This window comes from Spermophilus citellus (genome assembly GCF_964194105.1).
Source record: "Spermophilus citellus genome assembly, chromosome: 5".
In the NCBI taxonomy this organism is placed as follows: domain Eukaryota; kingdom Metazoa; phylum Chordata; class Mammalia; order Rodentia; family Sciuridae; genus Spermophilus; species Spermophilus citellus.
The window spans coordinates 172,703,827-172,728,785 of record NC_138186.1 but is presented as its reverse complement, the minus strand read 5'-3'; the positions used below and the strand labels follow the sequence as shown (position 1 = coordinate 172,728,785).

At 61.6% G+C, this 24,959-nt stretch overlaps 1 protein-coding gene across 5 annotated transcripts in view; it reads right to left on the bottom strand.

Moving 5' to 3' along the window:
- FRMD1 (FERM domain containing 1) overlaps nucleotides 1-24,376 on the bottom strand; it is a 32,534-nt gene extending 8,158 nt beyond the window's left edge. Inside the window, exons 1-12 of one of the 5 annotated variants that reach the window (XM_081294065.1) lie at nucleotides 23,443-23,525; nucleotides 13,073-13,216; nucleotides 9,743-9,833; nucleotides 5,780-5,856; nucleotides 5,417-5,493; nucleotides 4,554-4,740; nucleotides 3,421-3,576; nucleotides 2,734-2,799; nucleotides 2,592-2,660; nucleotides 1,849-2,023; nucleotides 810-1,082; nucleotides 39-118 (exon numbers count right to left, since the gene is read on the bottom strand). In XM_081294065.1, coding sequence (XP_081150191.1) covers nucleotides 39-118; nucleotides 810-1,082; nucleotides 1,849-2,023; nucleotides 2,592-2,660; nucleotides 2,734-2,799; nucleotides 3,421-3,576; nucleotides 4,554-4,740; nucleotides 5,417-5,493; nucleotides 5,780-5,856; nucleotides 9,743-9,833; nucleotides 13,073-13,141 — 1,320 coding nt within the window. In that variant the 5' untranslated portion in view covers nucleotides 13,142-13,216; nucleotides 23,443-23,525. Of the gene's footprint in view, nucleotides 1-38; nucleotides 119-809; nucleotides 1,083-1,848; nucleotides 2,024-2,591; nucleotides 2,661-2,733; nucleotides 2,800-3,420; nucleotides 3,577-4,553; nucleotides 4,741-5,416; nucleotides 5,494-5,779; nucleotides 5,857-9,742; nucleotides 9,834-13,072; nucleotides 13,217-23,442 lie in introns of all 5 variants that reach the window. The other 4 variants (XM_081294064.1, XM_081294061.1, XM_081294062.1 and 1 more) reach the window with 4 other exon arrangements.
- Nucleotides 24,377-24,959: the final 583 nt, after the last annotated feature.

Below are 24,959 nucleotides of genomic sequence, written 5' to 3'. Positions count from 1 at the left end.
CAGGCCACACTGCCCAACCTGGACCTAGGGGGCCCTACCTTGTGTAGGACCTCGGTGCTCTGGCCTCTGGTCCTGGCCAGCGGGACCTGCACCACTGTGAAGGGCTCCGAGCAGGAGGCTAAGGAGGAGGAAGGGGCCTGAGCGGGGGCTGGCAGGGCCCGTCCTGCAGCCGCCCGCCCCAGTGCTGTGTCCTGGAGCCCTGACTCCTCGTGGCCAGCAGGCGAGGTGGTCTGTGATCTCACACAGTGTCCACTGCGAGGTGGTCCTGTGTGTCCCAGAGAGCCCAGGGCATCGGGTTCCACCTGACACAGGACCCCTCTCCTTGCCCCACCTGGCTCCATCAGGAGAGGAAGGTGAGCAGCCCCAGGAGGCCCAGGACCTCCCCACAGAGCTGGGGCCCCAGCCTGCCCAGGGCACATCTGTGTTGAGGCTGGGGAGAAGCCAGGCCTGGGTCGTGGTGGCCACTTCTCCCCAGTAGCCCTCCCTGTCCTGTGGCCTTGTCTGCTCCAATGTCAGAACAGACTTCTCCAGGCCAGGGGGGTGCTGTGGTCACTTCTACTGGGTCTACACCAAAACTTGGTCCAGACATCAGAGGTGAAGCCCAGCAGTGGACACTGGTTAGTGACAGATCTGCCGACCCTGGGCAACCCCAGATGACTCTGGCTGGCCTTAGGTGACACCAGGTGGCCCTGGGTGGTACATTCGGGCATGTTCCCAGAGAGTCACTGTGACACGCAGCCTGGCCTCTCCCAGCAGTCTGGCACTTGGGGCAGGCCAGGCTCTTTGCTACCTCATTCTTCTCAGCCCACCTTTGCTGCCCCCGCTGTCCCTGAAGCTGATGGACGGCATCTTCCTGCAGAGGCCCTCGGCCGCTATGGGCTCATCCACAGACACCTCCCCAGATTCTGCATGCTGAGAGTCGGCCTCTGTGCCCAGTGTGTGGGCACTGCCATGGCTGTCAGCAGAGCTGAGCGAGAGGCGGTGGTGGTGGTGCAGGCCAGTGTTCCTCCTGTGCCTGCTGGCCAGCTCTGGGTCCAGTTCCAGTGGGTCGCCGATGTAGGCCTCTTGGTAGCGCTTTTTCTCTGCAGGGTGTGGGGGACAGATGTAGAGCTGGGTTTGCAGGCAGGCGGAGCGCAGGCGTGGAGGAAGGCCTGGCCTCGGGGACATGCCCCATAAGGCTTTTCCCGGGGCTTTCTCGCTGTCTCAGGCTACAGGCTCGTCCTGAGCATCCCTGATGTCACGGCCACCCAGGACAGGGCTGGGTGGGAGAGAACAGACTGTCAGCCTGTTCTGAGGGCAGGTGTCCCCTAGGGCTGCCTCATTACACAGGGACAAACTCATCTGTGCAAGCTCACCCCCCTATGCAGACACACACGAGCTCACACACACGCCCACCCGTGCTCTGTAACTGCAGTGTGCACACGTGACTGTCTCCCGGTGCTCTCTAAGGACACAGAACAGCCCCCAGGTGAAGACTGGGAGAGTGAGACCAGGCCTGGCACAGCACTGCAGCCAGGTCTTCACGTGGCCTTGATTCTGCACAAGGGACGATGTGAGGAGTTGGAAAGGGGGCTTCCGGAGCCCAGGCAGAGCTGAGCAGCCCTCACCTTGCCTGCACCCCACCCCCATCTCTAGGCTTCTGCTCAGGTCACCATCACCTTCACCTGGAGCATCTGGGGGACAGGAGCTGAGAGGCCACTGGTCATTATGGGAGAACCCTTTTGCTGAGCCCAGAGTGGGTGCCCCAGGTCCTGGGCAAGTTCTAGGGACAATCTGCTTCATCTCCACCCCTCAGAGGGGTGAGCAGCTATCTGCTAGGTGCCCAGACCCCCGCGGGGAGGTGCCCACCTTCAGCCTCATCCAGCAGCTGCAGCCGCTGCAGCAGGGGCTTCACACTGAGGTAGAACTGGTGGCTGGAGCGGAGCAGCCGGAGCAGGTGCCGGGAGCGCCAGGGAAAACCCGTGTAGAAAACCAGCTTCCGGGATGCGGGCAGCCCAGCGGGCTGGATCTCCAGCTTCTTTCCCTGAGTAGACAGAAGGGACAATAGATGTGGCTTTATACATTGAAAAACCCTTCCAGCCATAGGAAAGACATCACAGGGCCCTCTAACTGGGCAATGGCCAAGGTCCCCTTTAAAGATTTGACTTCCGTGAGCAAACGGAACTCTGTGGTCACTGTGATCAGGAGGCTGTCTGACCTTAGCCATGAGAAGGCAGCCCTCTATGCAGACCCCTGCCTTGGCTGGGTGAGGGTGCAAGTGTCCAGGGTGGGACCTAAAGGGCTGAGTCTCCCTGTCCATTCTACCCAGTGGCCCTCACTCTCACAGTCACAGGGGGCCCAGGGTGACAGCTCTGGGGCCGGATGAGAGGGGCAGAGGCGGCACAGGTGTGCCTCTAGGACCCACTCGGGAGACAGCAGTCACATGGAATGAGAAGGGCATCAGGCTACTCGCCCAGTCCCCTCAGGGCCATGCCAGCACTGCTGCGAGGGTGAGCATGTCCAGAGCATCCGGGGCTGTCGGGAGCCAGGAGAAAGGGAGCCTGCATCTGCCCCGGGGCTCTAGAGTGTTGAAGGCTCTTGAAGACACCCACCAGAAAGGCCAGCTTCCTGATGCAGGGCCAGGGCAAGTCATGCAGCAGCTGCGGAGCGTGGCTCACCTCCTGCAAGACAGAGGCACTGATCCAGGAGGGCAGCCAGGGCGGGCCTCCAGGAAGGGGCCAGTCCCTCTCTCACCTGATAGATATGCATTCCCTTGAGGGTGAGTCCCAGGAGGAAGGTGGGGTGCTCACGCTTCTTATCCTGAAAGGTGCAAGAGGTGGAGGCCCTGGGCCTGGGGTGGCGAGAAGCCAGAGACCACCATGCCCCACCCAGCTCTGTCCTGGACCCTCCCCTGGCCCTCTGTGTGCTGGAGCTGTCCCTGCCAATTGCCCAGGCACTGCCTCAGTCTCCATTCCCCAAACGTGTCTGAACCTTAACCTGCCCCAAGAAACCTCCACCCAGTCCTCTCCGCGAAGACTGAGCGCTGTGTCACCTGTGTGCCTGGCTGGGTGGACACAGAGACCAGGCCCGAGGCCCCAGCACTAGACCCAAGTCAGAGCAACCGTGGCTGAGCCAGCAGGCTCGGGGTCCCCAGTCCCTTGGGGTTCGCTGGAGCCCTGAGGAAGCTCTGCACACCACCTCTGGACAGCCACCAGGGAACACATACCCTCCCTCACCACTCCAGCCTGTCCTGAGGACCTCTGTCCCCAGGATGGTTGGTCACACTGTCACCTGTGGGGACTTTGTCCAGCTCTGCTCTGGGATCCAGGTTACAGCGTCCCCTGCAGGGGACTCTGCCTGCCCTGTCCTAGGGTCCCAGCATGCTGTCAGCATGGGGGCTCTGTCCCTCCCCTGTCCTGGCCCCAGCGCTCTGGGCTCAACCTTGTACAGCCTGAAGAAGTGGACAGGCACGTCCTCGAGCCGACAGGCATCCCTGATGAACCTCAGCACAGCTGCCTGGCGGCTCAGCTCCTGCTGCTCGAGGTGCACGGTGGGCACGTGCCGGAGGATGTAGTCCACACCCCTCTTGGCAATGACCTGAGGACGGGCCCAGGTCAGCTCCACCCCTCCTTCCCTCCCCTCCCCTGAGTTGGCCTCCTCCTTGGGAAGCCTCCCAGCCTCCTGCCATTGCAGAGGACCTCCCCAGCTGCAGCCGTCCAGCGGGAGGACCGGGCCTGCTGTCCAAGCTGGGGACACAGAGATGAGTGTGTGGAGTTCCCCAAAGCACCCAAGGAAAGCCCCTCTCTTTCTGGGCCCCCCCAGTGCCCACCACAGAGACCCAGAAACAAGCTGATTCCAGGTGGCAGTGTGCGCCCCACAAGCCACAACTCCCCGTACGGCTCCCAGCGGCCCAGAAGGAGGCTACGTCTGTGCACGGGGTGAAACCTGAGGCACGTGCATCTGAGGAGGGCCAGCCATGTCCAGAGGGACGGGGTACCTGGAGGACTGGACCCAGCCCTGGGCACAGTGACCAGTGTGCAGAGCGGAAAGTTTCCAGCTGCTTGGGGCAGCCAAGGAACAAGGAGACGCCCACAGGGAGGGAAACTAGGACTCTGCCCAGGGCAGGGGCCACTGTCCCTGGAAGGACAACCCAGTGCTCAGTGCCCCCACGAAGCCTGGCACAGTGCTCGGGGCTGGGAACACAAGGTGGACTCCTCTGCTCCCTGACCCCCCTCCTCCAGGGCACCGAAGGGCTGAAGCACAGGTGTGAGTGGCCCCTAAAGGGCCCTGGGATACTGGAGAGAAGGGGCAGGTGGGCTGTTCTTCACAGCTGGGCAGGCCCAGCGGCTCAGAGGAGAGCCACTGGCTCCAGGTCGCACAGCTGGCCGAGTGTGCGCAGGAGCACTGGAGTCTGCCCTGGGCACTGGTCCACGCGGCCACATGCCTGCCTTGGGCTCCCCCAGGTTCCCCCTCTGCCCCTCCCAGCTCTGCAGCCTCCCCTCTGCATGGACCCCACAGAGTCCTGTTGGGGACAGTGTCAGTGACTCTCCGGGAGGGTGCCAAGGGGTCCTTACCCACTGTGGGAAATAGGCCTGCGGCTCGAAGTACCGCCCGATGTGCGGCGGCTTGCGGTGGCTGCCCAGGTCGGCCTGCAGCGCGAGGGCGGCCAGCAGGAAGTAGGCCTCCTCCCTGTGCGCGCACTGGGACCGCAGCACCCGCTCCTTCAGGCTGCAGTAGTACAGGTGCCGGGCCACCTGGTCGCTGGAAGGCAGCAGAGCCGGGTGGGGTCCAGTGGCTGGACCCGGGTGGGGTCTGTGTAGCCGCCCACCCCAGCCTGGTCCAGGGCACCCAGCCTCCCCTGTTCACAGCCTTGTCTGACCCAGGGCAGTGCTGAGCGTACCCTTCTCCGTGAGCAGAGAGCTGCTGCCCCAGCAGGGCCCAGCCAGGCCTGGCTGCGGCCTTCAGCAGCCCGGACCCCGGAGGGAAGGGCCTGCCCGAGGGCTCAGGCCCAGCGGCACCGAACCCGGTTCCCCGAGCCCACTGCCCAGTGCCGTCAGCCGGCCACAGCTCCAGGACAAGGCGGGCTGCCCAGGGGGCCTCCCCTAGGTCTTCTAATACAGTTGGGCACTGCCCTCAGCCCACCTCCCGGTTCCCCAGAACCTGCACCCTCCCCCGCCCCCTCTGGGATCAGCGACCACCTGCCTTCTCAGGGTCCCCAGCCCTCTCTCTGTCTTGCTGAACATCAGGGTTCCTGGTTGTCCTGCCAGCTCTGAGGTGGCCATCTGAGGGAGGCCACCGCTCCTGTCCCGGGAACCCCTCCTGCCACGTCTGCACAGATGCTTCAGGTAAAGGCCCAGTCAGGCCCCTCACTGCGCCAACATGGCTGTTCTGAGGCACATGCAGACGGCTTGGCTCCTGTGACCCCAGGAGCAGTTACCTCATGACCCTCCCGTTCTCCACGTAGTACTGCACTCTGAGGGAGGTGACGAAGGGCGCCCGGGGCCTCCAGCCTCCCTGTTGGGAGAGGGTGAGGAAGAGCGGCCTGGGGCATCTCCCTGCGCCCAGCCTTCGCCGGGGTTTTAGGAGCTGCAACAACTCAGTATTTCATCCTACTCTTTTAAGGGGAGAAGGGCCGAGTGGGGTGTGGCACCCGGGAGCCTGACCGAGGACGTGGGGACAGCAGAGTGCCTGCCAGACAAGCCCAGATGAGGCGGTGGCCCCAGCAGGGAGGAGCTGGCCTTCCTGGGCGCACTCCTGCCGCAGGCCCACACGGGCTCAGCCTGGCCTGCAGCCCACTTACTTGAGTTCCTCTCTTCCAGTCCTCTGAGAAGTACTTGCTGAGCCTGAGCTCCAAGTCCATGAATACGTGCTCATTGTCTAGAAAGGAAGGGCTCCGTCAGCAACGCGCCTTCACTCCCGAGGGCCTCGAGCCTGGGCAGCTCCTCCTCTGGCTGACCTGGTGCGGGCTACTCCCTGGGGCTGGCTGCGGGGACAGCCCTGTCAACCGCTGCCGGTTACCGGCATGGCCTTCCCAGGGAGGGCTAGCGCACTCACAGCCTGCCTGTGAGGATGAGCGGTGGGGCCCGCAGACCTTCCCTGCACCCCAGGCTCCCTGGCCCAGCCACAGAACAAGGGGGACCCTCTAACCTGCCCACGCCAACAGACGCCAACCACCAAGTGCACCGTGGGCCCAGTGGCCGGGAGGGTGCTGGGGACGCTTCTGCTGAGGGAAGCCTTGCTGTGACACTGGGGCAGGACAGTGGGTTTCCTGTGGAAGCTGGAGGGGAGGCTGGGGGCTCCCTCCACTGTCACAGGCTCCGTGCCAGGGCCTGAGGTGCACAGCTCCGAGTGAACGGGGGAGGAAACGTCCCCCGGGAGCCACCGAGGAGCTGCTGGGCGACGGCGAGGGCAGTGTGCTGCAGGCCAGTGTCACCAGCTGTCCTTGGCAGTTTTGACCTGTTCTGCCCACTGAGCACACCCCAGTCCAGCTGCCACCTTCAGACACCCGGCTGCACATGGCACTGGGACCAGCAGTCCTGCCCAGGTAGAGACAGGGCTGAGTGTGCCTGGAAATGCCCGGAGGCTCCCCGGGGGCCAGGGCTGGGGGCCCAGGCCTCCCGACTCTGCCTGGCCTGCCTCTGTCTCCCCCAGGGCCCCACGGACCTGACAGACAGCGGGCTGGGGTCCAGCTGAGTTCCCAGGCTCACCAGGGCCAGGAGCTGTGTCCCCCAATGTCAGAGCCCTGACCCCCGGGCCTCAGGGACTGCTCAACTTAAGTGAGTCTCCAGAGTGTCCTGATCCACCAGGAACGGGACATGGACATGCAGCACCGAGGGACAGCAATGCGAAGACACCGGGAAGGAGGCAGAGAGGACACAGGCGGGAGAGGACCCCAGGAGCCACCAGGGTCACATGTGTCTCTCCCAATTCTGTCCCTAACACATCAGACTTTGAACCCTGCGGCCCGGCTGGCAGCCGAGAGCCCATCTGCTCTGAGCCACCTTGGCCTTCCGCTGTCCAGTGACGCTCTTCGCGGTGCAGAGCCTGATGCATCTTAAATTCTTTTCTTGGACTGGAAGGTCCCAGCAGAGACCTCCTTGAGCCCCCACGGAGGCACAGCTTCTCCCCCACGGCCTGAGTCTGGCCAGCCCTGACCCTGGTCCCTGGCTCTCTGGGAAGATGGTCTCTGCCCTGGGGTCAGACAACCCTGCCTCCCTGACCAGGTCATCTCCTGAGTCAGGCCTTATTTTGAAGGAAGCAAACTGTCCTTTGTACGAGATGTCCTTTGGCAGGTGACATCCAGAGAGTGGAGGGTCAGTCACTGATGAAAGGACTCAGCCCCCAGCTGTGGAGGGCGTGGTGCCGACGTGACTACTGGTCACCAAGGGAGAGCTGTCTGGAGGGGCAGCACTGGGGACAGGACAGGGACTCAGCAGAGGGCCCGCGGTGGTGGGGGTGGGTAGGGAGGGCTTCATGGCCATGGCACTGCTGGGTGACACCGAGGGCACTGCACAGTGTCTGACACCAGGGGTGAGCCTCATGTCACCGTGGACTCTGGGTGACACGGATGTGTCCCTGGAGGTTCCTGCTGGGATGTGGACACTGTGGGTGGACATACATGAGAAATACTTTTCCTTCTGCTCAGTTTTGCTGTCACCTCAACCTGCTCCAAAAAATGACGTTAAAGTCCTGAAGCCCCTCTAAGTGTGACTCTAGCCTCCTGAGGCAGGAGAGCCCGCAACAAGCCTGCAGCTCACTAGGCCCAAAGGGAGGTCTCCTCTTGCCCCTGGTGACTGGACAGACACCCGAACGCGAGGTCTTGCAGATGACCCGAGGAGCAAGGGCCTGGTGACTTCCTGTTCACTCCCCACCATCTGGGCAGCAGGGAGGGCTGGAAAAGCCCCAGGCTCCTCTGGGAGCTCCTGCTCCTGTGGCCAAGGGTCCCATGGAGCCCTGTCGAGGGGTATTGAACACGCACCCCCTGAAGCCCAGTCCCACTGGTGATCCCGCACACTGGGACACTTAGGAAGTGCAGCCAAGAGCGAGGTATGTCCCAGTGACTGGGAATGGCAGTGAGGACCTGCCCACCTCGGAGGCCTCCCCACCTCTCTGCCCAGGGAGAGCTGTCCTCTCAGGCAACAGACGCACCAGGGCGCCCTGGAGCCCAACCAATGCTTCTGAAGGAGTGAAAGACCGAGGCCTCCCGCGCGGAGCCCTTGCCTTCTATCTAGTGCAGACGGCAGGACACCCAAAGCCACCAGGGCGGACTGAGGAGCTGACCCACGCGTTCCTGCTGGCCAGGGAGGTGGGGCCTGCCCTGTCTCTGTCTGTGTCCCACCTTCCCTACTGCCAAGCCCCGGCTGCCGGTGGAGGTCCCGTCCCTTGCTGTGTTACCAAAAGTGTGCACAAGTCACCACGCCTGAGGCGCTGAAGCCAGGAATCCAAGGTCCTGTTCAGAAAGTCCAGGTCCCCTAAGTAAGGGCTCCGGCCATGAAGGGTGCCAGTGGCCCTGGGCTGGGCTCCAAGATGGACAAGCTCAGCGGGCCGGAGCCTCGGCCTCGGCAGGTCCCATGTGCAGGAGGGAGAGCCCCCAATTTCTTCCTTGCCCTGCCCACTTGCTCCTGGAGCCGGCAAGATCGGTGGCAGGCCATCTCAGATGGCCCACAGGAGAGGGGATGGAAGACAGGTCTGGTGGAGGTGGCTGCCTTCCAGCTGGTTACCTGCCCTGCGACACTCCCAACAATCCCTCTGTGTGCACCTGGATCCTCGCAGTGGGCACTGTGCCTGCCCACGGGAGCCGAGCCTCGGCAGTTCTGCTGCAAGGCCTCGACCTGGGCCGACCTGGCTGAGGGCCTCCCGTGACTCGTCCACCTCACAGGTGTGTGCTCCATGGTACACACACATGCTGAAGGCCTGTGAGCTGGTCCCTAAGTGTGGGCAGCTGGCGGTATGCACCTTGAGCCTCAATCAGAAGGACAAAGGTCCTGAGCTGCTGGCTGTGTTCACACTGTGGGCTCTGGCTCCTGCAGGGGCGGCCCCCGGGGCCTGGCGCCGTATCACCAGGGCTTTGATTCACTCTTCGCTTTAAGGCCTGGGGAGTCCCTAACAGCAGGAAGCCGAGCACCTCTGGGCCACCAGGGAGAAGCACCCCGTCCTGCAGCATGGGGCGTGTTCCCCTGCCCACTGTGACTGGCCTACCTCCTTCCTGAGGACCCTCCCGGCACTCCCAGGCCCCACCCTCAGGTCCTTGAAATCAGGCTGCGTCTGTACAGGCACCCGCCTTGGCCCCGTAACTGTCACACTCCCCACATGACAGAGCCCAGCAGGCTGAGCGGGCAGCTGTGAGTGTCATCCGCATGTGCTGGTGCACAGAAATGTACACATCACACACACATGTGAGCACCACACACAGACCACAGGCTTACACATTACACATGCACACACCTCAGGCCACGCACGACCACACCACACGAGCACACACCACAGGCCACGCATGGGCACACCACACGTGGGCACACCACACGTGCGCACACCACATGCCACAGGCCGCACAGACACACCTCACACCTCACACTCTCAGAACACTGCACACTACCGACCACCCACTTTGCAGCACACGTGCACACACTACACACACTGACACACCCCAACACCCTGTCTGTGGTAGTCCGCCCAGAGCCTGACCCCGGAAGCCCAGCAACAACGGGGTGGGGTGGGGGGAGCAGGAGGGCCTGAAGGTGGGGGGTGCAGGAGCACTGCTCACCTCTGACCACGCTGAGGCCGAAGAAACGGGCCTCCCGGAGGCCCAGCACGCTGCACACCTGCTGGAACAGCTCCCGCGCCGTGGCCCTCACCTGCAACAGGGGCGGTGCTCAGGGTGTCCAGGACTGCCCTGGACAGGCTCAGGGGACCCCGCTTCAGGACGTGAGCAGTGGCTTGTGCTCAGGGCCAGGGTCACTCACAACCCCTCAGAGCTACCTGGGAGAGGGAGATGGAGGGGTGCCCCTGGATTGGACAGAGTACCCTCCACCCTCCCCATAATGTACACCACCTGGGGGCCCGCCTGCTAGATCCTCCTTACCCCACGCAAACATAGCCCTGACCACCCAGGAAATGGGCATCTGTGTGTGGGGAAGACACCTGATTTTCAAGGGAGGGGAACGAGGAGGGGCTGACAACACTCAGGAACACACTGCCTGCCCAGGGCTCTGCAGCTCTAACTAGCAGTCCCCGTGCACAGTCTGAGCCGGGCCCCGGGCCCCTGAGGACATGCTTCACTGTGCAGTCTGTGCCTCGGCCAGCCTTAGCCATCGGGCACACGACTCCACAGCTGGCCCTGGGGGATCCTACACTGCACCCCCAGACACCACTGGGCAGGCCTCACACCCAGGGCCAGTGTCCATGCTGCTGCCCAGGAGGGTGCTTTCCTCTGCGCGCAGGTGAGGCCTCTCTCGACGGCACATCCTGCGGTCTGCTTCACGTGGTCCCAGCGTGGCTCCCTGACGGACACTTCACAGCGATCTCCTCAAACCCCTTGTCCCGTGCCAACCCCTTATGCCTATTTACTGACTCCAAGCCTATAGAAACTCCCGTGCTGGGCCTGGGTGACGTCCCTGCTCCGATCTGTCCTGGAGCTTCCTGCGTGGAATCCCCTCAGACGCCACCATGTACGCAGGCGGACAGCACTGTGGCACCTTCAGCCACTGCTTCTGTTCAATTTCCTGACAGACTCAGCTCCAGGCTGGCAGTGCTGTCCTCACCCCCTGTGCCTCTCTGCTGGGGGACAGCCACTCATCTCCTGCTGGTGACTCAGAGACACCGTGTGTGCCAGCTGGCTATGGTAGAAGTGTGTGACGGTGGCCCCGGGCCGCTGTGAGGCCCCTGACCTGGCCGTCTGCTACCTGTGCCTCTGTGTCACTGGAGCTGCACAGCCTCTTCCTGCTTTTCAATGACAAGTTACTGAAAGGTTGGCTCATTAGCATCAGTTAACGTGGTGAGGGCCACCGGGACTGGGACGTGCACTGGGAAGGTCTTCTGGCCCACGCTCTTCTAATGACTGGACTGGAGCCACACACAGGGGTACATGGACTCCCATGATGGCTCCCACGGTCCACAGTGCCTGGCTGGCACCTGAGGGCTGGCCAGCTGTGTCCTTGCCAAGCAGAGGGCCCGACTGGGGAGGCAGGAGCAGGAGACGCCTCTCCGGGGCTCCATGAAGCCCTGAGTGTGACCTCACCCAGGGCTTCACACTGTGTTCTGGGTGCAGCCTCCGGGAGAGAAACAGGTAGAAGACGCCCTGGCCACACAGGAGGAGGCCCCCGCATGTCCACTGCATGCCTCAGAGGGCCCCAGGAACCCTGACACCCCCTGCTCAGGTGGGTACCCCAGTGCTTGGGACACTGCCACAAACTGAAGTGCCAGCACTTCCTACGGAAACGCAGCCCCAGGCAGACACCAGGTTCCCAGGGGACCTGAACCGTGATGTCACAGCCTGTCACTGCCTCAGAGAGTCCACAAGGAGACTCAACAAATTCCCCTGGAGGGACCTGTCACTCTGCCCGATACCAGTATTTCAATCACCATTTTCACCATTCACACTTACAAAGGTGAAGGTACTGCTTCCTGGTCCAGCTTAAAGCTGGGAACTGACAGCTTCTTCCCGTCTGCTCAGACGGCCTGAGGGAAGAGCCTCCCCTAGGCTGCCACGGCTCGCCCAGAGGGGCCCCAGAAGGAAGCCAACCGCAGGGACCCTGGACCTGGACCAGTGAGTGCCCGGATTAGTTCAGGGCCCGAGCCCCGTCACTTCCCTTCCTCCCCAGGGCAGGGAGTGGCGAAGAGCCGGGTCTGCAGCAAACTGCATGACCCTGCTGTCCCTGAGGTCACAGTGACCTGAGGACCATGGCCTGGCAACACTGCCCCGTGATGGACGGCAGGGAGGAGCTGCAGGCGTCGAGACTGCATCCACACAGGATGCCAAAGTCCTCACAGAAGGGTCACGCGCTGGCAGGAGGTCATCTGTGCCAAGGAGACGGCCTGCTCCTGAGTGTCCCTCTCAGACCCTAAGTGCCGGGACGTGGCCAGGTTGTGCAGAGCTACAGGGTCCCCAGCGACATCTGGCAGCCTTCCACTCCTCTATGTGGTTTTACAACCTGAAGTTTGATCCAAAAGCCGTCTGTGGAGGCTGTGGCCGGGGTCCCTGGACCACGCCGGCTCCGTCCTGCAGGCCAGGCCCCCTCTGGGGCCGGCAAGTGCTGCTCCTAGCTCTTAGTTCTCTCACCAGACGCTCTCTTGAGGGGAATCTGGTGACTCTGGTGACTTTGGGCACAGCCCTCGGCGCTGTCCTCAGATTGAAGGGGAGGGGCTTTCTATCAGCCAGTGAGGGCGTCCCCACTTCTGAGGTGACAATGTGATCCATCATCCCCAGGGGGATGGTCCGGTCATGAGGGTCCTCACCAAGTGGTGGGGGAGGCCAAAGGGTGGGGCAGAGGTTGCAGAGTGGGAAGAGAGGCAGGGGTCCTGGGGGGAAGAGGCCATGCCCGTGACAGTCACAGCCCGAAGACGATGCAGGGATTTCAGAGGAGCCCTGGAGTGAAAACTCGGAGAAGCCAACATTTCACTAAAGCCCAGTGTGGAGGACAGGGCAGGACCAGAGGGCGGCAGGGCGGAGGGGCACGCAGAGCCACCCAGGGCCTCCAGAGGGAGGCCGCTGTCCTGGGTGACTGAACTGTGACACCAGTTTCCTGCTCCTGAGGCGCCATTTCTTCATCGGCCTTTCCAGTCTAGCTTCTCCCACAGGAGGGACACCCAGGGATCAAGGTCAACCCAGGAGGCCTGGACGCTGTGGGAGGGCCAGGCAGCCCAGGACTCTGGACGCTAAAGGGGACCGGGCAGCTCTCAGCCCCACATGCTCCACTGGCCCGCATCATAGTGAAGTGGTCATTTGCTGTCTCCCCTAGTCCAGGTGCCCCCAGGGCACAGCTCCTTCTGTCCCCATATCACTCTCTGGACATGTGGTGCCCACTGTCCCCCAGTCACCCTCTGGACACACAACCCAACTTTCTCCTGGCCACCCCCTGGGCACATGCCCGCTCACCCCGACCGCCAGCCGCAGCTGCTTCTGGGCGGGCAGCAGCACGAGGACATCCCTGTGCTCTGAGGTCATCTTGCTGTCCCCAGGGCTGGCTCCACTGGGCTGCCTTCAAGCCTCTCTCAGGACCAGCCTCTGCTGGCCAAGCTCCTGTAGGGGAGAGGAGTCGGGTTGTCCAGGGGGAGTGAGCGGCTGGAGCCCCGCCTCCTCTGGGTGGCATCTCCGCACCACCGTCTCTGGTCTCCCCTGGTCATCAGCTCAGGTGGACACTGGCCCTCCCCTCCCAGCTGTGCCTCCTGTGCTGGTGTCTCTGGCACTCGCCGCAAAGGGCCAGGAGCTTGGTGGCTGTGCAGGACAAGGGTCAGGCTGTGAGCTGGGCGTGTGGAGGACGACTGGATGCACGTTCCTGTGGCCACCTCACTGTACCTGGGCAGGGGCAGCTCCACTCCAGGCCACAGACAGGGACCACTGTGTGGCCCCTATAGGAAGGGCCAGGACCCTGGCACCACAAGATGTCCCCTGCAGCTCTCAGAGGACAGAGGGGCCACACAGACCCCTGGACACAGACTCCAGAACCAGGGTGGCCCCTGGTCACTGGAGCAGCAGGAGGGCCAGGAGGACAAGAGGCAACAGGAGAGGAACGTGCCCCAGTCCCAGGTCAACACCTCCTGCTTGCACTGGCCACAGAGTCAGGAACGTGCTGAAGTCACAGCTCCCCGAGGGACCTCGCTGTGGGGCCCTTTCTGTTCCGCTAGCTGGGAGCTGAGGACGCCTCTGGCCAGAGCCAGCTCATCGGCCCCCTGCAGTAGGCCGGGACAGCTAGAAGTGGGCCATGGCAGGCACATGAGGGTGGGGACTCTCAGAAGCCAGCAGTGGGATCTCTGCCATCAGTCTGAGGCCCACCGTGGACTCTCCAGGCACTAACACGGGCCCCAGGAGGCCACTGGCCGGGGCAGCCAACACTGGGGGCATTTCAGGTCCAGGAGATTTTGGACCCAGGGGCCTGGCTTGTGGACCTCTGTCCTCAGCCAGGGTTGGGGAGCCTCTTTCCCGTCCCTGAGTCTCAGGACCTCCTTGGAGAAGTCCCTCTTACTGATCCCGAGAGGCTGCTGGTGGATGAACCCAGGAGGGTCCTAAGGGGCAGCTGGCTGGTCTTAGGAGGTCCACACTCCAGCACCCTCAGGGCTGTCCAGGGCTTTGGAAGAGTAGAAGGCCCAGGGACAGGGGCTCCACCTCCTCTCTGCCCACCGCCCCTCCACTCAGGCTGAGCCCTCCCGCCCGGGCCTGCTTTCTCTGCAGGGTAATGCAAGGTCCTCGTCACAGGAGAGCACGCGTCCCTTCAGCCAAGGCAAACTGCTCTGGAAGATGGACACTGGGTTCTGATCATCACTTCAGGCTAGTTGCTGGCTGGATGCTGTTCAGGAGGTGGATGGACGCCTACCCCAGCATTACAGAGGACAGCAGCTACTGTCTTCCTGCAGTGTCTGAGCACAGGAGGGCCCCTGGGGCCCCCAAGGCTGTGGGAACACAGGAGGTAGTGATCGGGGAAAGAGCCAGGACAGCTGGGCGGGGGTGGTCGACGGCCACAGAGCCCTGTGGTGGGTGTGGGTGCCCATGTGTCATAGGTGGTGTCTTCTCTGAGCCAAAAGGAAGAGAAACGTGTGTCGTCACTGATAAACGATCCATGGACCCCAGCACAGTGGCATGTCTCAGGCCCAGAACCCAGAGCTGCACGGGCTACCCAGAATGCCCTGCCGCCCAGCAACACCTCTGAGGGACAGTCAGGGGACACTTCATCAAGAAGACAACAGCTTTCTGTCCTTTGAAACAGAAACATGGCCAGATACCCCAAGTCCACAGCACTTGTAGGTACAGTTAGTTCCCTTGCTATCTGCAGGAACGGGTTCCACACACTGCCCAGAGCCCCAAGTTGGTGACATTCAAGCTCCTTGCTTAAAATGGCACTCAATTTGTGAATAACTAATCACTTTGAGGTGACTTATAATGCCCGATGCAAAGTGACTGTGCGGATAGCTGGGACACCGCAGGGCTAGGGAGTAAGGCCAGGAAGCTGACACCTCCCGGCCAAACGCAGTGCTTCCCAAATATCCTTGATCCAAACTTGGCTGGTGCACAGATGTGGGGCCACAGGAGCCCCGTGCTGACGGGGTGCACTGTCCCCTGGGCTCTTGGTCAGTTACTGGCCACGACTGGGATTTCAGGTGTGAGGGGCTCCTCATGGAGATGCCAAGTCAGATGCCAGGCCTCTTTCCAGACGGGCACTCAGACCCCTCCACCCAGTTCTCCCCTCTTCTGCACAGTGGTGTCATCTTGTAGATGGGCTTGCTGAGAATGTTCTAGAACTCAAGCTTCTCAGTTCTTTACGCCCATGAGGGATAGGCTTTGAAAAAGCAACGCGGGAATACCTTTCAGAAAGACAAAGGAAGGGGGTGCTCTGAACTCCCGTGGTGGACTGAGGCTGCCGTGCCCAGAGGGCAGCAGCCAACAGGACAGGCCACATGTGGGGACTGCACTAACAAGGTGTCCAGAGATGGCCGTGTCCACGGTGACAGGGCAGCTCTGGCTGCCTGGCTGGAGGGACTGCCCATGGGCAAGTGTTGTTTGGGGGTGACAGGAACATTCTATGATTATGTGGTGGCAACGGTTACACGACCCTTAAATTTGCTGAAATGTATTGAATCGCTCACTGACGAGGAATGCATTCTATACAATGGAAACCATATCTCCATAAAGCCATCGAAATGCAGGACAAGTCCTACAACAGGGAGGACACAGGCGGTGAACGTCCTCGGCCCCAGCCAGCCGCGGCAGGGGGCTTAGTGCCCGTGTGCACGTGCTGTGTGGGTGCCCTGAGTGCACACACACGTGAGGGCCACCTGGGCAGGGTGTGTGCACACGCAGGTCCTCTTGGCACCGCTGGCGGCTCTGGGGACCCTTCCCAGGCTGTCACGGCCGCAGGTGAGGACTTCAGTGAGGGGTCGCTCTAGGCCACAGCACCCCCTTCAGGGTGGGGGTCTAGGTTCACGCAGCACCTCCCTGCCACCTGCACACCTGTCACTTCCCCAACTGTCCTGTGCCACTCTGCCCTCCCCAGCTGCCATCTGACCTCCACCTCCACAGGGGACCTGCTGAGAAGAGCCCGCTGCCCGCGGTTTCTGAGCACGTGAGGGCTTCCCACAGCACCTCAGGCTGAAGCCTCCGCAGCAGGGACAGGAGTCAGGGCCAGACGGGACACGTTTGGCACCCCTCGGCAGCAGGGCGACACAGAGAAGCTGAGGCCCCTCAGGGCCAGGCTCCCACACTTCCAAGGCCTCTGTGCCCAGGAGACCCTCAAGATTCTCGTCAATACGCCAGTCGTGAGCCGGACTCGTGCGACCTCGCAGGTCCCGAGGCTCCATGTGGGCACCCGCGGGTGGGCTCTGACTCCCACGCGCCTCCCTTGGACCCTCCGGGCTGGGCAGGACCTTCCAGAAGGGTGCCGGAGGCCCGGGCTGGGGAGTCCTCAATCATGAGTCCTGAGTCGCGGCTCATGTGAGGGGCTGGGGACGAGGTTGCCCGCAAGAAAGAGCCGCCCAGGGACTGTGCCGGCGCCATGGGCAGGGCCTGGTGTTTGTCTCCTGCCTACACAGACCTGACCAGGCCCCTCGGCCCTAGTGACCACCCAAGGTCCCACGAGTAGGACGGGCCCCCCACAGCCCTGGCTGTCCTGCCCCTGGAGCTGCCTCTGCCTTTCTAACTGACCGCGGTGGCAGGGCCGGGAGAGGTTCCACAGGGGTCAGCCCTGCTGTGGACAGAGGTCAGCAGGTGTGACATTCACATCCCTGTTCACCTGGCTGGCCACCCTCCTTCCCTGCAGGTGGGAGCGCCGTGGGCAGGACCTGCCCCCGCACAGGACAGGGACTGCAGAGCCGCTGAGGGGCCAGCTCCTCTCCTGGACCTACAGAAGACCAGGGTCTGCCTCCAGGCACCATGCCAAGTGACAGAGAGCCCAGGTCACCTGCCCCTCGGGTGACGCTTAAGTGTCCAGGCATCTGGACCCATCACTAGGGGCGGAATGGGTGCCCTGGTCAGAGGGCAGCATTTTCTAAGGGGTGGAGGAAGGCGGCAGCCGTCTGCTACAGGCACCAGGGCAGCCATGTCTGAGAGAGGCGGGCGGCTGTGAGGCTGAGCACCTCTGAGCGTCTGAGAGGCCAAGGGAGGAGGACGAGAACACCCCCGCTTTCTGCCACGTCCTTGCTTACAGAGACAGGGCACGGGGACTCTGGGACTGGCATACGAGACCCGAGGACAGGGTGTGGGCTCCCTGGCCTGGACTGGCCCTCCTGACCCTCTCCCCTGGAGGTCATGCTCTGGGCTGTGTCATCTACGCAGGGTGGAGCAGGACCTGTCCCAGTCCCACCCCTCCCATCTCGGCCTCGGGATCCTGTGCCCAGGCCCCTCCTCCCCGACAGGCTTTGGGGGGGGGGCACCCGGAGGGCAGGCTTTGGCCTCCTGGAAGGAAGCCGAGGGGTGGGCGGGGATGGGGAGCAGTGGAGAGCAGGGCCAGCTGGCTCTAGGGAGGATCAGCCCCTGCCCTCCCAAGTCCTTTATTGCTGGTCTCAGCTCAGGGACTTTCCCTGTCAGTCCAGAGGGCAGATTCTTGGAATTCTCTGCCTGCTGGGTCCTGGCACCCCAGGTGTGACCCAGGCTGCAGCAGCTGTCAACTGGGGGTGTTAAAGTGTCCCCACTCTCCACCCAGAAAGAAGATACACAGTGTGAACAGGCGGCCCACGATGGGTGCCCACTCTGAGAGACCAGAGGGCCAGAGCACACGAGGCTTGCAGACAGACAGTTGGACAGACAGGGCCCTCTGGGCGCCGGGCTGCCCACACCTGCACACACACACCTGTCATGCCGGCCTTCAACGCCTCGTACAAGTCTCATGCTTTCACACGCACAGGTTACCTGAACAGACACCCATCCACCCACCGTTCGCTGGTGTCCATCCTGGGAAGCTGCCGGCCACTCCTGTCCTCCCATTCACAGGACCCGGGGCTGTGGCTCAGGAGAAAGACACATTTTGGAAAGTAAGATATATTTGGCCAAAGGCTGCCTGATGCCCAGGGAATAGGGGTGGAGGGGTGTCCAGCCTGTGAGCTGGTGCCTGGCTCAGCGGGGGGCCTGTGGCCAGCACACCACACGCACACCACCTATGGTCACTGTGGTCATGCTCAGCAGGGATGGCGGGGCCCTGAGCCGCTGCACCTGAGTCCCTCAGCTGTGTGCAGATCCCACACTGCCTGTTCGTCCTGTGTCACAGTCCTTGGGACACGGTCATGGGAAAACCCATTGTCCTTTCCCTGTTTGTGTGGCACAGGGCAGCTCCTGCAGCCCTCGCACCTGGAGGGGCCAGCCTCAGGAATGTGGCCAAGAGGAGCCCTAGGGCCTTTCCTGAGAGGGGGGATGGGGTGGAGTGTTGCCATCAGCACTGTTTAGGGCCATGCCCGGGGACAATAAAAGGTAGACTGGCTCTTGATGCCTTTCACTGTCGTCTCTGCAAAGTGGGCCCCTGATGGCGCCAGGGTGACCCTCCTGAAACCCGAGGCGTGTTTGCAGGGAGGGGAGGAAGGCAGGCCGCTCCCCACTCAGGTTCATTAGGAAGTAGGCTCTGCCCCCTGCTGAATCCAAAGCTCCTGGCCACGACACCAGAGCCTGTGAGCACGACACCTGCTCCCACAGGGGCTGCAGTCACACCATCCTCAGCAACCTGCATGCCTCCATTCATCCAAGAGATATTTCCTGGGCTGCTGATGAGCTCTAGGCACTGCTCTTGCCCCTGGGAGTCCACCACAGGCCTGCATGGGGGATCCTGATGGTGCCACTTTCCAAGCACATCAGCACCTCCCAGCCATGCTCCCACCTGCATGTCCACCAGGGCCCACCCTGGCCGTCTCCAGCCTGCACTGTGGCTTCAGGGTCTCCTCTCCCCCGTCCTCAGCATGCAGTCCGGGGCTACAGCTGCACCAGCCCCCAGGCCTCTGCCTGCTCCACGCAGCAGTAGTGTCAAGGCCAAAGCACCACTTGGTCCAGAACTTCTGACAAGGTTCCTAGATCTCTGTGTAAGCAAATCTTGGGGCCAAGAGGCCGAAGAGTCTCTGGGAACAGTTCAGAGACTGCTCACCAAGCCTGCATTGGGAGCAGACTGAGTGTTCTCTGGACCTCACAACTGGATTCTCTGAAAAGCCACCCTGTCCGGTCCTTGCTAAGTCTACCTTGTGCACGTCCTGCTTCACTTACAGAGGAAGAAGAGTTCCACAGCAGGAGGAAACCTGCACTTGGTGGAGGGAGATGAGTCTAGGGTCCCTGTTCCACGTGCTGTACGTGGTTTTAGAGTGGCAGTCAGAGCTTGCTGTTGGGTGGGGGCTGCTCTCAGGAGATGCCTTTGCTGCACAGATCACCAGTGTCCCTGCCAGCCACTCACTCGCTGGTCATCATGGGTCAGTTGGCTGTTAAAACCCTCCCTTGCTCAGCGAAAACTGACCTATTTAGTCCCCCTTCCCCTCTTATAATAAAGTTGTGTTTTATTTTTATTTTTGGTAAATAGGGTTTATTTCTGCAGAGCAATCTGAGGTGCACTGAGGATTGGGAGGAGGAGTCAGAGATTTCCCACCCAGATCCCCCACCGAGGGCTCCCCCTGCTGCACTGATGGCCCCACACAGCCACGTCACTCTACCCAGAGCCTGTGGCCCACGTCAGGGCTTGCTCCTGGTGCTGGCACCCGGGGGGCTGTACAAATCTTGGCCCTGTGTCGATCACATTAGGGTCACACAGTGATCCCGCTGCTGAACTTCCTGGCCAGTTTCAGCTCTGCAGAGCACGACCAAGCCCTGTGTTTGGAGGCTGCTGTGTTTCCATGTGTTCCCACGGCACAGTCCCACGAGAAAAGGATTCACATTACTTCCATTTTACAGCTGAAAGAAACGGATGCCCAAAAGCAATGTTTAAAATGCCCCCAAAGCAGAATCAAGCCATGAGACTAGAACCAAAATACCAGCAGGGGCTTCTCTGGCCCCTCCAAAGGCCACGGCCCTGTCTGTGATATGCAGCCCCAGCGCCAGCCCAATTTTCAGGACCTCAACAAGTTCTGACCAGAGGATGCCTGGCGGCTGGAGGGCACAGGGAGCAGAGACTCGGAATCCACCGAGCACACAAGGTCGCTCCTGCAACTTCAGAGAGGGCCACCAGGAGACAGGACTAACGGCACAGAACGTGACTTTTTCTACACCTAAGATCACGAATTTACAAGTCAGGGATCAAAATCTTAGACAGGGGGAACCGAACAGTCAGAAGAACACAGCACTTCAGCCACCACGGGACTGAGTACACCTCGCCAGCAGAGTGCTGGGCCCAGCACGGCCTGCGCAGGTCCCTTCCTGCTGGCTGATGTCCCGGAGGGACATCGTCCACCGACAGCACAGCAGATGGGCTCAGTCCTGGGCCATCCATCTGCTCACTGCTCAGGGGTCAGTGGACACAAGCCTAAGTGGTTTCTGGAAGGCCAGACACCCACAGCTTGGCCACAGCACAGGGGCAGCTGTGGCCCTGGAGGTCAGGTGGACCCAGGCTGGAGCTGCTCTGCCTGCTTCCTGTGTGATCTTGGCAGCGCAAGTCACACAGCCCGCATCACCACCCAGGGGAAGGCCACCAACCAGCCATGTGGCCCTGAGGGCTGCAGACCCTGGGCAGGGATCTGTCCTTCCCTCGGAGAGCAGACTCCCAGAGGAGTTCTTGGGTACAGCCCGGGTCCTTTCCACGTGGCCTTAGAAAACCTGCCCCACAACCTGGGAAGCCCGGGCCTGGCAGCATTCAATTACGTAACTCAGCGCTCGGGACCCTCGGACCCCCGCTTCCTCCAGCCAGCCCTTCCCACTCCCAGCTCCAAAGGGGCCATTCTTCCAAATGTCATCAGCAAACCCTCAGACCAACAGAAAATGTCAACCAGCACAGTCAGCTTAGTTCAAAAGCCTCACCTACCACCGTGGTGGAATGCAGAGGGTGGGGCCTGGGGGGCAGTGTCTTCCCATCATCTGGTCCCCTCTCGTGGGGCACAGACCTGGTTTCTGGGAGCACAGGACCTACACAGGACCACCACACGCTGGCAGCATGAGAACCACCTCAGGCACTACCAAGCAGCCGAGCAGGTGTGCGCTGCACTCGCGGTGGCTCCAGCCCACTGCAGACCCCAGGGAGTCCCTGTTTATGAGGTCTGAGCATCTTCCCACCTCCTGGGGCCAAGGCCATCGCCACCTGGTGCTCCTGCAGGCTCCCCAGTATCCCACCAGAGGTATATAAGAGCCACCTGCAGATACCTGGGCCACCTACTGCCTCCGTCACATGGAAGGAGCCATGATGCTTTTCTGATGAAGACCCCACTGGGACAACAGGTGACACCTGGTAAAGTTCAGGCAGCTGGGTGTGGCCCAGAGCCATCATTCAGAGTTGAGTCCTTTAAAAATGGCCTGTGATAAATCCCCGTCAGTCCAAGTGCCCAGGTTGAGTCTCGATGAGGACACTTCAAATGAGACCCAGGAAGGATCTGGGGGTGGTGTTATTGTTTGGTAAGCCATGATCCTTTCTAGAACACTGAGATTTCTGAACAAAGGGACCTCTGTAATAGGAAAGAAAATAACTCTACCCCAAGACAAAGGAAATATTTGTGAAACTCGGGACAAAATCTGCACTGTAAGGTGAACTCCCCACCCCCCGGGTTCCATAGTGCTATTTGCCATGGTGTGTCCACCCCTGGTGCCCAGGTGGGTACTGGATAGGTAGCAGAGGAAGGCAGCACAGGAGTGCCAGAGCTCTGGGTGCCGCCTGCCTCCGGGGAAGGCTGTTGGGCATGCTGCTCACAGGAGATAAGCTGAGCCCTCTGCAAGGGCAGAGGTTCCCTTAGCAAAGGCTGGGTGGTGGCAGGAGCCACTTTGTGCCACTGAGTTTGGGATTCCTCCCTTCTAGAAGACATGAATGCAGCCCTCCCTGGTCCATGTTTGGAGGACTGGCAGAGAGCCTACCTGAATGGGGACCAAGAGAGACAAGGAGGCTCAGGCCAGCGCTGGCTTAACTGGGCCTGGGCAGGGTGACAGCTGAACAAGCCCTGCCCCTGTCCTGGCTGCAACCTGCTGAAAAATACTCTAGAGCCGGAGACTACTGTCTCCCTTGGTGTTTGCAGGACTAGGGTTCCCTGCCTTGGAGTTCATGCCTCCTGCTCACTGAAGGGGCTTGGCAGGCCAGGGAAGAATCCTGGAGATCAGCCCCTGTTAACTATTTTGCTGTTTCTGGGAAGTTCTCCATAGGGGCTTGGACCCTCTCTTCATCTGTAGGGTATGTGTCCAGACCTGGACCTCACAAAAGCCTACTGGAGCATCCCAAGCCTTCCCAGCGGCCAGGAAGGGGCCCTAGAGAAAAGCCTGCCCAGCCTCAAGAGGATGTGCCCGTGGCCATGCAGGGCTGGGGACCTCCTGTGGCCTCATGTCCAGGAATAAAGCTGCCAGGATACTGGGCACCAGGAATCCCACATGGGGTCAGCCAGGAAGAGACCAAGCAAAGCAGCCTGTGGGGTCCTGTGGGTCACTGGACCTGCTTCAAGGTGAGCCTGGAGGCTCCAGCGGTGCCCAGCTCCTCCACAGCTTCCTGTGGTGAGTCAGCGCAGGGGGGCTGCAGGTCTGCAGCAGAAGGCTGAGGTTCTGAAGCTTGGGGCAGGGGGTACAGGGCCACCAGCTGGCAGCCCCCTACCCAATACCCACTTGCTCCAAGCCAACCTTTCCAGACCCTCCCTGAGCAGCAGATATACTCACCTGTGTTCCAACCACCCTTTTCAGGAAGGGAAGGAGCTGGAGGCTCAGAACAAAGGAGACCCTGTTCTGGCTTCATAATTAACCCTCAGGTGTCATTTTCTCACCTCCTGTAAGTCCCCCTCCCCCAGCCACCTGCACCCGTGTACTCATGCTGCCCCTCAGGCAGCACTAGGGCTGAAGCTGCACCTGCCCTCTCCGCAGAGCCCTCCCCCTCTGGGTGGCCTCTCCCCCATTCCCACCACACCTGGATGGGGTGGGGGGAAGACTAAGGCGGCTGCGCCTGCCCGGGGAAGAAAGCTACCTTGGAAAGGGTGGTGGGAAGAGGACTGTGGGAGGCCAGGGTCCGGCGGAGGGCGAGGGTCAGGCGGAGAGCGGGCTCCCTCCCCCAGGCAGGGACTCCTGGGACCGCCGACCCGACGCGGCCTCTGGGTCAGCGGGACAGGGGAGGATCCCGCAAGGGGGACGACCGTCGGCGCCCTGTCCCCTTGCCCGGGACCCCGCCTGGGGGTCTACGCGCTCACCTGCGGGCTGGGCTCGGGTCTGGTCCGGGCACTGGCGTGGACCCGCTGGAGCTGCAACTCTGGGCTGGACCCGCGGGAGGCGGCGACCTGGGGATGACGCGGCCCCGGCTCCCGATTGGCCGGCGCGGCCCGCCCCTCCCCTGGGATCGCGTGGGGCTGCAGAGTCCCGGGGTCGCTGTCCCGGGGTTGCACAGCACCATTTCTGGGGCCGCCGGTCCGGTCCTCAGGCTCTGCTTCCCGGGGTGGCCGCGGCTGCGCCCCGTACTCAGAGGGGAGCGCGGGGTCAGGGGAAGCGTCTCCCCCGACCTCAGGGCTGGCCAGCCGGCTAGTGAGGCCCGCCGCCCTGGGCCAGACGCACGCATACAGTGGGTACTGTCCTTCGCTTGCCTTGTGGGGCAACCACAGCAGACACCCGCAGCCAAGGTGAAGGGCTGCGTCCTGGGTCAGAGGGCTCGCCTGGTGGGACATGCGCGGGGCAGTGGGCAGAGCCCGCTGTTCCCTGGGCGCTGGGCCAGGTTCAGAAGCCGGGCTCTAAGAAGCAGGAGATGTTCTCTGCAGACCACGGGGCCAAGACCTCACAGGGGAAGAAGGCCTGGAGCGTACTCTTCCTGGGTCCTGGTGGTTTGCTCCCCCAGGGTGACCAGGGAGATTTGGGGCTTGAGCAGAAACCTTGAGGAGAGAGGGGGAGAAGGGAGGTCCAGATCCAGGACCTCCAAGTGCAAGGACAGAAGGCCGAGTTGAGAGGTGGCCAGGAGCAGGCCTCCTTGCAGACCTGAGGGCTGGGGAGAGCCCTGCTCTCCTGTTCTGACCGCAGTCGGGTATGGGCACCAGCATTCTGCCCCAGGCTTTGTGAATATCTACTCCTCCTTTCCTGCCTGCACTCTGCTCCATGGGTTTCCTTCAGAGCACTTGGGATTGTTTACTCTTTCAGTTTGACTGGCTCCTTCAGGCAGAATCTGAGCACCCACAGGGCAGACATTTGAGTCTGTTTTGTTTATAGCTGGACTCTCGGTGGGTTGCTGGTGCTGGAGAGTTACCTTTCGCATGAACATCGGGCCAAGCTCACACGGACTGCCCCATTAGTCATGTTTTCCTCTACACCCTCCCAACGTGGACTTCCAACCCCAGTTATATCACAGGTTCACTTGCAGTGAGATTTACGTCTCTCTCCTTGAACTACAAGACGTAACTATTTATGTCTTTCTCGTTGTTGGGTGTGAGCTATTTTTTAGTACTACCAACTGTCTACTGAATACAGTGTTCAGTTTTACAGTGAATTCTGCCAGGGAAACCTACTTTTCCATTTTACAGAGAAGGACACTGGTGGCCTGGTAAGGCTGCAGGGCTAACCCACTGGGAGGCAGGCCTTGCCTGCCCAGGGCCTGGAACCACGCTGCGCTGTCGATCTCTGTAGGCAGACAGAAAAACTCTGGAACAAATGAATCTATTCACAAGCCATTGTAAAGGTAAAATTTCTAAACTGATTCCAAGCTGCAAAAGCTTGAGTTAAAGTGTAA